This window comes from Chaetodon auriga, chromosome 18, assembly GCF_051107435.1.
Source record: "Chaetodon auriga isolate fChaAug3 chromosome 18, fChaAug3.hap1, whole genome shotgun sequence".
NCBI lineage: Eukaryota > Metazoa > Chordata > Actinopteri > Chaetodontiformes > Chaetodontidae > Chaetodon > Chaetodon auriga.
This window is the reverse complement of record NC_135091.1, coordinates 12,917,978-12,928,618: the sequence shown is the minus strand read 5'-3', so window position 1 is coordinate 12,928,618 and position 10,641 is coordinate 12,917,978. Positions and strand designations below refer to the sequence as shown.

Sequence of the window (10,641 nt, the reverse complement as noted above, 5' to 3'; positions counted from 1 at the left end):
CATTTTAGGTTTGTTTGAAACAGAAGAAAGAGCTTTGATTCTTCATCACTCTATATCCAGTATGTGTCTGATCACAGTGTATCCGCTAACACTTAGTACTCATCAGCGCCCTCTGCTGGACAAACTATGTGACGGCGTCACACTTTCTAAAAGATCTCAAATAGAACTTTGGCATTTCTCCACTTCATTTTCTTCCCATTGACCGACATACACGTTGATATATTGGCCTGACCTCTTCACCAGTCAGGCTCTACATACCTGCATTTGCCCCAAAAACACCTGTTTGGAACATTCCACAGGTAAACAGGTTCATTGGTAATAGGTGACAGAAAGGGGCATCTTGGAAGCTGAAGCTGAGGGAAAGACCAGGGTTGCAGGTTATTTGGACATAAAAGTATTGGTACCAGCCCTGCCATGTTTGAAAAATGAGATGTGTGAAATGCCAGTCAGAGGTTTAAGGAAAAAAAAAAGAGATCCAGTCTGTTGTCTGACATTCAATGAAATGAATTCCACGTGTTTATTTCAAAATCCTCATTTAAGGCATTTATGAGACACTGCATAAAGACAAAAATGGACACTTGGGAGATGTCGGTACTAATCAATGGGTTCAATGCTCCATTGTGTCATGGCAAGTTGGCAACCTGAAAAATATCTCACTTGCATATAATAGTAATTCAAAAAGAGTCAACTTAAAATCACAGTCCCTATTATTTTTCCCATGGTAACTAAACAGCACATCACACATCCAAAATAAAAAAAACAACTCTATATATTAAAGTATGCACTTCTAGCAGTTGTGTTACAGCCACGTTAGAAAAATAAAACAACTATTACACACTCACATGCTTACTAATAGTGTCATCTTTTTTTTTTTCTTCAAGTAAAAAAACACGAGAATGGGCTAATTTCACAGTCGTTAGGAAACAGTAATCAAAAGGTGGTTCAACAGTCTCCATCAGAAAACATGACACGTTTTCCCTCTTCATAACCTGAACCTTCCAAATGCAACTGTGTGTGTGTGTGTGTCGTTGTGCTTTTTCTTTACCGTAATCACCAAGTCGAGGCCTCCGATCGCCTTTTGATATGCTTGTGCATGCAGTTTTAGTGTTAAGATAGCTGGAAATAAATTTGTTGCCAACATCTCCGTCTTCCAAATGACGTTTCATAATCCTGAGGGGTTTGGAAAAAACCGACAACACCGTTCAAGACACTAGAGATTATTCAGTTAGGTTAACACAACCTAATTCATCAATGCAGTTTATCAAGGGTAGAACGATTCCAGTACTATTAAACAGCACTTTGCTAGTAGTACATACATTAGTAAATGAATGTGAAGGCATGCTGTTAACAGAGCGTACGCCCAAATGCAAACAAAGCACAATATTGGCCCTTACAAGGACCCATCTCTTTCTAAAGCTGCACTGTGTCGTCTAAGAATACACTTAAATCTTATTCCTTGTTAAAATAACCTCATGAAGGCAAGTCAGGTCAACGTGATGGCAGGACAGGGAAGAAATCTGACACATTCAAGTTATTTCATGAGATTTTCTTGTACAAAACAAAAGAAGTTTTGAGCAAAATTTGCAACGCTAACAACTCTGCAATCGCCCCCTAATTTAAAGAAGTGAGTATAGACGAGACAGTGCAGCTCAACAGCTCACGCAAACAGTTCCATGTACTGAGGAGTATTTGGTCGTGTTCTCTGTCCGTCGATGAACAACCGGATATGTGTTGTGATATGAAGGGGAGACGTCAGGACGTGGTTTGACACAGAGTGAGACGGTCCATTCGTCCGGACAGAAGAAGACAAACTGAGCACACTCATCCGCCTTACCTCATCCAAAAAAAAGGGATCAAAATATATCGAATAATAGTTTATCATAACTGTGCGAGATTCTACGAAGAAACAATTAGCAGCCTCTGAAGACATCCGACGAAACACTAAAAGACCGATACACACTGAAACAATATAAAGGCTCTGTGAACAAATAACTGCTGGTAGCTTAGTTTTGCTGAGTTATATTTTATACAATCTCAAGTTTGTAGCATGAGTGTATTGTCTGACCTCCCTCCCTGGACATATACTGCATATCAACCCCTGTTTCCTTCCTGTGAGTCTGACCGCCGACGCCCAACCCTTTCCTCACTTCCTCCTCTTCGTCGTTTCCAGTCATGGGAACTTTGACCCAGCCGTCTGTGGCCAGGCCGTGCTTCTTCTGATGTCTCTTGTAATTGTCCCAGTGGCCGGTGGTGTAGCCGCACTCCTGACACTTGTACGGCTTCTCCCCTGTGTGCCGCAGCATGTGCCGCTTCAGGTTCATGCTCTGGTTGCAGCTGTAGCTGCACACGGCGCACTGGAAGGGCTTGGCGCCCGAGTGCACCCGCTGGTGGCGCTTCAGGTTGGCCAGGTTCCCGCAGGCGTAATCGCACAAATGGCACTTGTAAGGTTTCTCGCCTGTGTGCACCCTGTGGTGGCGCTTGAGGTTGTCGAAGTGTGCTGAGGCGTAGTCGCACTGTGGGCACTTGTATGGTTTCTCGCCGCTGTGAGTTTTCATGTGGCGTGCCAAGTGGTTTGGGTAGTGTGTAAGGAAAGGGCAGGCGGCGCAGGTGTACACCTTGTCACTGCGCTCGCCAGGGCTGTTGGGAGATGATGACGAGTCTTTAGTCAGCATTTCAAGGGTACACTTGGCACAAATCTGGGCTGAGGAGCCGTCCTCGTCCTCCAGGACGATGCCACACAACCGGCAAGTGTAAGGGAACAGTGAAGGGGGGAGGGCGGCGCCGTCTGCTACCCCACCTCTGGTCGCCCTGCTGCCACCGCCGCCTGGGGTCTCCAGCAGAGGTGGAGGCTGGTGGCCAGGAGCTGGGTTAGAGGCTGGAATGGGTGGTGGCGAGGCCCCCTTTAAGCTGGCAAATGCCGATAGGTAGTCATTGTTCTGAGCTCCCAAACTCAGGTTTGAAGTGGGCCGAGCAACTTCTGAAACTTCACAAAAACACGAGAGAGACACCTGATCAAAGAGTGTTATCACGTGTCAGGATCGCTTCATTCAAGAAGGAAAGAAAACAAGGATGATGAAATAATTCAGAAAGGAAGTGATACATACCCTTGGCTGAAGCACCAGACACTTCCTCATTGGGCCTCTGCCCGGTCACATGCCTCTTCAGGCTGTTTTGGCCACTGGCAGGTCGTGGCGGGGCGTCCTGTAGCGCCCCTGCAGACGGCACGTGCATGCGCTGGTGCCTCTTGAGGTTGCCGAGGGAACTGCAGGCGAAAGAGCAGCTGTCGCATTTGTATGGTTTTTCCCCCGTGTGAATGCGCAGGTGTCTCTGCAGGTTCACCAGCTGGGCTGAGGCGTAAGTGCACAGGGGGCAGTTAAAGGGCTTCTCTCCGTTGTGCGTCTTCATGTGACGCTTCACATGGTTGGCGTAACGCGAGGAGAAGCCGCAGAGGTGACACGAGTGCAGCTTGGGCAGTTTGTCCTCGGCTGTCAGTGCTTTGTCACCCATCCCGTTTCCCAACCCTTCGCCGTCAAGCGGCACGTGGGAACCTGAACGAATCCCGCTGATGCTTCCGAAAGGTGAGCAGAAGTCCGTACTTTTGGCCTCCCTGGAGGCTTTGCAGCACCTAAGGCAGTATGGACCAACCAGGTCTATGCCAGGCCCCAGAGGGTCATCGCGGAGCTGACCGCAGCCCCTGCAGGACAGGTAGGGGGGAAAGCTGGGCTCCGACTGGGCCGCTCTGCCCTCGTCTTCCCTCCCGTTGTCAGTTGTGCTGTGCGAGTTGTCTGTTTCACTTTCCATGCTGAGCTGGCTGTAGGCAGGGCTCTCCTCATCACCCAGAGGATACACAGAGAAACCGATCTCAGCAGCTACTTCTGAACAGGGAAGACAAACAGGAAGAGAAGCTTCTTAGCACCGGGAATGTTTTCAGCACAGCACCTTCACGATGCTCTCTCCTCTCTGCTGCTGCTTATTAAATCTACATTTCACACCAAGGTTGAGTTGAGCAGAAGAAATAAGCACGACAGCAAAGAGCCAGTCACACATGAACACATACACAAAACACCGTTATGATGCCACATTCAAATCAAACCGCATCTCTCACTGACTGACTCAAAACTGTCAGACAAACGCTAAAGAGCACAACCTCGGCGGCCCTGCCCCTCCGCCACGCTGCCTGACATCACTTCAGTACGCAGAGAGTCTCTCTTCTCAGCTGGAAAAGTCGATTTCAGACAAACATCGGATACTCACACGGCTGCAGGCGAGGTCAACTGCGTTTGAGCTGTTGTTACGCCATCTGAGGTTTTTTCAGCCAAAAAAAAACAAAAAACAGAATAGACAAGACACATTTCCCAGAAGGTGGGAAGGAAAGCTTCACGGCGCTCCTCGGCCTTCAACGCGTGTTTCTGAGAGGCGAAAAGAAAAGCAGCCTCCTCCTCAGACGCGGGGCAGGATGTGAGGAAGGCGAGCGTGCAGGCTGCCCTTTTATCCTGCCCCATGGAACCCCCTCCTGGATGATTACCGAGCCTAATGATAATGATGATGACTATAATGGTGAAGCTGCTGCTGCTGCTGCTGCTGATGATGATGATAATGATGATGAGGGTAGATGATGTAGATGATGATGATGATGATGATGATGATGATGATGATGAGGGGGAAACGATAATGGCAGTGGGGTAGTGGGAGCAGAGGCAGATGATGATGATGATGATGATGATGATGATGATAAATAAATGCCCTCTTGTAATGGTGTCCTTGATGGTAATGGTCCTATTTTTATGACCATTATATAATAATGGTGTCTCAGCTCCTACTTTTCCATTTTTCTGATCACTCTCTCTGACAAAGAGCCGTGCTGGGAAATATGGGCTGGTACTTCCATTTCTCTTATTGTCGCGCAGAGGGGCAACACCTCACGCCTGCGAAGCAAACTGAAAACCTACCCGTCCTCTCTCTCTCTCTCTCTCTCTCTCTCTCTCTCCCTCTCTCTCTCTCTCTCTCTCTCTCTCTCTCCCCGCTTCCTTTGGTTGTGAAACCATTAAAATAATTTACATCGTGGACTCATTCAATGTTTTCACAGCGACGACAGGAAGTGAAAATGAGGGTTTATACAAAACATAATGATACTATCATCCGTTCACCAGGCTGATGTAGTTCAAACTGTGGAGTAAATTGAAATACGCTGCGATGGCCAGGCTGTGATCCTCCCACTCCTTTCACTGAGTGACCAATAGACACATCTGCCACATGTGGGATGGGCTCATATAAGGGGGATATAGCATTGTGGGATATACTAATACAGAACAAACACAAGCAAGAGGGGGAGCATTAACACCTGGTTGACAGACAGACGTACCCTACTTACAAGTGAGAGGATGGATGCAGTAACCAGACAGACAGACAGACAGACAGACAGACAGGCAGACAGGCAGGCAGACAGACAGACAGGCAGACAGGCAGGCAGACAGGCAGACAGCAGCAGCACGTGCCGCCTTTTAAAGCTACAATGCTCAACACTTGTATCAAAATAAAAACCTGTTTCATGGCCATTGTTTTTGTGCAGAAGCTGCTCAGTGTATTTCCACTGCTTAAGTATCTCACTACATGGTAGTTTTCACTGCTGGTGGCGGAGTCCGCCATTCCTGCGCTCGATTCTGATTGCTTATCTGCACACAGGGGATTCACAGGAAACAGGAAAGCGTGTAATCCTGCATTAGTGTTTTTGATTTAATCCAACTGATATCAGCCTAACAACGTATCAGAGCTCTCTTAAACTACACCCTAAAACCCTCGGAGCGAGGACCGGGTCTTGCATATTTGGTCAACCGGGATTCTAACTTTAAACACTTGATGGAAATAGAAAAGGTGGATCACAAACCTGAGAACTTTTCCAGGCCTAGAATCTTGCCGTCATGATCAGGATCACCAAACTCAAGGTCTTGTCCCAGAAGGAAGTCCGTGTCTAAGCTGAGGTTTCCTGGAGCTTCAATGGCTACATCATCTTCAGAATCCACTGCAGTCACAGAACGGAGCACATCAGCCACATGTGAAGCCTAATATTTCACTGAGGGGTTCTTTTTTTTTTTTTTAATCATTTTTGCATGGATATATCACTTTTATTGGCAAACCCTAAAGGCACTGCCACATAAAGCAGAGAGCAACATTTCAGAGAAACTCCACGGCCCCGAGGCGACGAGTTTCACAGCTTCAACTCAAATCACTGGCAGCCTGACGGAGAAATCATAAAAGCAAATAGCTGTTTCATTGCCTCTAAATATTAATGGTAACAATGACTGCCAAGTCAGCGGCAAAACATAATTGACTTAATTACATTTTATGTATAAATAGTCTACTTAGAAATAGAAACCAGCGTCTTGAGGTCTAAAATCAGGCAGATTATTACAGATGACTCACTGTCAACACAGCCCGATGGTATTCAGTATACATACACTCTATGAAATGCATTGTAATTTTTTCCAGATTTCTTTCTAATTTCTTCTGAATTCTGTGTTTTATGAGTTCAGCACATAAAATTTCAAACATGAATATCACTGAATTTCATAAAACACAACACTGAACTATTTTTCGTCATGCAGATCTTACAGCTTGAACACACCGGGGTCAGAGGGTCTGACGGAGGCGACTCTCACGTTTGGGTAACGCTCCTTCTTATTTATGATGTTTGATCAGAAATGGGCGAAGCTTTTTCATTTTTTCCAACAGAATATTCGACTCCTCGCAAACAGCCGCGAAGCCTTCAATGAACTCGCCTCTTGCATCTGCAGATGTGGCTGCACTTCTGAGAGTTTGCTGAGGTGATGAAGCTGCACATGACTCTTTGTGTGCGTGACACCAAACATAGCAGCATAGTTGGCAGCAAAAAAGCCTGATTTGTATAAACTAAATCCACATTGCGGCAATTTCCACGTTTCACATTTGATTCTGTCTTCACTCCATCAGTGTTTTCTGCATCGTGGAAATCATCGGGCCCAACATGTTGGTTGTGAGGATTTAAGAAATCTGCATGCAATAATAAATTATGCAAAAAAAAAAAATCATATAAGAATTTGACAGATATGCCAAAAACAAAATGTTATCAGCTCTTCTCATTGTGCAACAAAAGCTGCTGGCATCCCTTATCGAGCCATATCATCTATTACATGCAATTGTTTCCTTCACCCCACTAATTTAAAACGGGGCAGAATTACACATGAATTAATTTGGATTAGTCAAGCATTCAAATACGGCGTATGAAAACACAATTAACCAGGTCATCAGTAATTGGTCTGTATTTCTGCTGCTGAAAGTCCTTTCAGTTCTGCTACAATGCCATTTGTTTAACTGTGGCTGTAAAAGGAAAAAGTTGGACATAATCAAGGAAGAAAAAGTTCATTTACTAGCAGACAGTGTACAAACAGCAGCTTATGAACAAAAAAACGAGCAGCTGACAGTTGACAGATGGAGGTCTTTTGCTGCAGTTACGGCTAATGATGCCTGAAATTCTAACTTGGTCTCTCAAGCTCGGTGGCATCCAAACAACGATCACACAGCTGCCGCTATTCACAAAACTTCTACCAGGCCAATTCAAGGGCATCGCGCTCAGCAGCCCTTTCTGGCAAATCCTTCGGGAAACAGCACCGCGCTACCAGCCAGCGCTCGTTTGAGTGTTTAACATAACGACAAGAATCAATCAAGACTGTGTGAGACATCTCTAAATTAGATGGCTATTAAATAAGAGGAAACAAAACCATTGGATGACTGAAAGACAGTAACATTATTTTGGTGGCTTAAGTACATACTGATCAATAACAAGTGATGAGAATTTTCTATGTGTAACAGCTGATAACATCAATTAGTGACAGACGTCAGCTGTGTATGTCGTAACGATTACATTTAGTGTGTGAGCGCAAGAAACGATCCATCTGCTAATTAGCAACATCCAGCTACAATGAGACGTGCACAGACTGAGAAAGTAGCGTGCATGGGATGGGCAGCACATGTGCTGTGCACCGAACAGCTTCAACTCTGCGTGAAGCAGCTAATTACTAACATGCTATTAATCATTGTAAATCACCTGCTACACAGCAACACTGAAGAAAAGAGCAATTTGCTCGTGCAGGCCACACTCATCGGAGTGAATGCAGAATGCGACATAAGGTTTAACTGCATTACTAATTAGAGCACTGTGAGTCGGTGTGATTGACGTGAAACATTTCAAGACCACCAGCAGCAACGCCTGGTGGCCGGATGTGAGCAGAGCAACGGGACACACCTTGTAAGCGACCGGGGCAAAAACTCACAGGGACTTGATATGAAACCGAACCGTCAATCCACAGATACTGTCTGTAGTTAACATGCATCAACTTTCCCATGTTGAGAAGACCTCTGAGTACCTACACTTGACTGGCTGTGGATTCTGTTGTTTTTTTCTGGGCATCTTCCAGTCAGCCTCTCTCTTTGTTGCAACGTCTTCTTGCAGACTTCCACGACCATCAGCTCATTCTCATCCGCTTGGAAGATATTCTTCAGTAATTCTACAGACGCACGACAGATCAAATCAATCAGTATGCAATTATTTGTCATAATTAATGGTTTGATTTTCCCAGACTGATACATTTCATCATCACAGAGGCGTAAAAAAAAAAAAAAAACCCAGCAAGTATTCACATTTAAGAAGTTAAATGATAAATTGATTATTAGTTTTGGTTTATTTTCTGTTAATCTAATAACCTTTTAATCAACAAAGGCTCTGAAATCTGTCTACAAATAGAAGATCACAGACTTCAGTTCACATTATCGGTACTTGTAACTGAATATGATCAAGTCCCTCCCTGAGCTGAACAGAATGAGCAGTGATGGTGTCATTAAAACAGATGCTAACACCGCTCATGCACAGCACATACATGCTATCTTAGTCATATAAGGTTTCCCTGTATTTCACGTCTGTTTTCACCTGCTTCTATCATTTACAACAGATCTATTCTGTCCCATTGAACACAGTTGGAGGATATTACAGTATAGTTAACAAGCTAGCAGGTTATTCGTACATAATGACATGATCACTCTTGAAGGTAACTACCTTTGCAGGACACGGATGTCATTTGTTTCATCTGGACGTGAGCTGGAGTATTTCAACAAACACAGAATCCGTTGTTGAGTAGCAGCCATCAAGCTTCTTTAGCAAAATGGCTAACACATTAGCTCTGTTAGTGCCATCCGACAGGGAGCAGTCAAGCGAGTCAGCTAGCAATCTTAACTAACATGTCCTCATGTAGCATACAGCTAGCTAACGTGCCTTTACAACAAGAAAATATCAGCAATATTTGGGAAAACTGATAGCACGAAACCCACAGAGAGACTGAACAAAACATGTTCTCATCAGCACGTCGTAATGACTGACAAGTGTCATCTTCAGTAAATATTAGCCACGGCTAAACATGTTAACCTATAGCTAAATTAGCCGAGTAGCCATCAAGCTAACTTACCTAGAAAACGTAAATATTCCTGGCGATTGAGGCGTTTTTTATCGTCTGTATATACGCCATGAGCCGTTAAGTGTGTTTTCTCAAATGTACAACGTCTGGAGATCCGCCATTTCTTCATGAGCTGCGGTGACAAAGAAAGGCAATTAATGGTATTTTTCATAACTTAATTGATTTTCTGATTCGCCTGTGAGCTAAAGGCAGCAACAACATTAAGACTTCCGGTAGGAGTCCTTCAGAATAAAAGCGACATCTGCACTAACGGTAACCTAAAACTTTGTTTACTACAATTCTGCGCACATTATACCGTTAATACTAATGAGATGTTACTTTATTCTTACAGGGTCACTTAACCTGTTGATGTGTAAGTAGAAAAACATACAAGTTCAGGCTTATGCTGTACTGTATAACGGAGTGAATTTAGGATTCATACAAGATAATTGGACTCTGCTTGCATTTTTTTTTTTTTTTTTAAATTTTCGGTGCCATTGATGCGTATTTAATTTTTCGGTGGTCTTAAAAGAATTTGATGAAAGATATTATTATCAAATATATACATAATGTACTACAAAGACACACGGTGTAGTAGCAAAGCAGCTGTACAGCTGAGCATTGCTGGGTGAAGATTTCTGCTCTTTGCATGTGCAAACTTTAATGCCACCTTTTTCTTTTTGTGACAATATATTTTGGGAGACAAGAAAAAAAAACAACTTTCATATTCTTTTAACAGTTATCGGTAATATTAGGTTTGATTTAATTGTTATGGTTATTAACAAAATAAGAGTATTGTTGAAGGTCTTCTATGTCTGCCATGGCCCTGTTGAGCTCTGGGTACACCTGGAGTCAACATGACCCAGTGACGTCAATCTGCCCTTTGCTCTGTTTGTTCTGCCACTATCCAGACCTGAATTCCCTTCTACTTGTTAAGTGTGCCGACCAGTGAGATATTCTTTAGTATTTGTCCATGTGATAATGTCACGTATCTGTTTAGATCCATTTCTGTCTAACTCCAGAGCTGACCTGATGTACTCTTTGTGTTTGAGTATTGCTCTAACTTTGTTCAAGGCCGATGAGAATTTGATATTGACATCTTTCTCCATTTGTGTAACTATTACAGACCCACCACCTGACAGTGTTAAAGAGGAAGTTCATG

The 10,641-nt window shown here is 44.1% G+C and overlaps 1 protein-coding gene across 2 annotated transcripts; it reads right to left on the bottom strand.

Annotated features, from left to right (window-relative positions):
* Positions 1-491: 491 nt before the first annotated feature.
* On the bottom strand, positions 492-9,702 carry znf513a (zinc finger protein 513a). Of its 2 annotated transcripts, XM_076755658.1 has the most exons (5): positions 9,492-9,702; positions 8,404-8,540; positions 5,885-6,019; positions 3,105-3,875; positions 492-2,983 (listed from the first exon to the last, which is right to left on the bottom strand). In XM_076755658.1, the coding sequence occupies exons 2-5, from the start codon at positions 8,441-8,443 to the stop codon at positions 2,025-2,027; spliced, it is 1,905 nt and encodes a 634-aa protein (XP_076611773.1). In that variant the 5' UTR covers positions 8,444-8,540; positions 9,492-9,702; the 3' UTR covers positions 492-2,024. The 2 variants fall into 2 exon arrangements, with proteins under 2 accessions (XP_076611773.1, XP_076611772.1); XM_076755657.1 differs by lacking the exon at positions 8,404-8,540 and having other exon boundaries at positions 9,492-9,670.
* Positions 9,703-10,641: the final 939 nt, after the last annotated feature.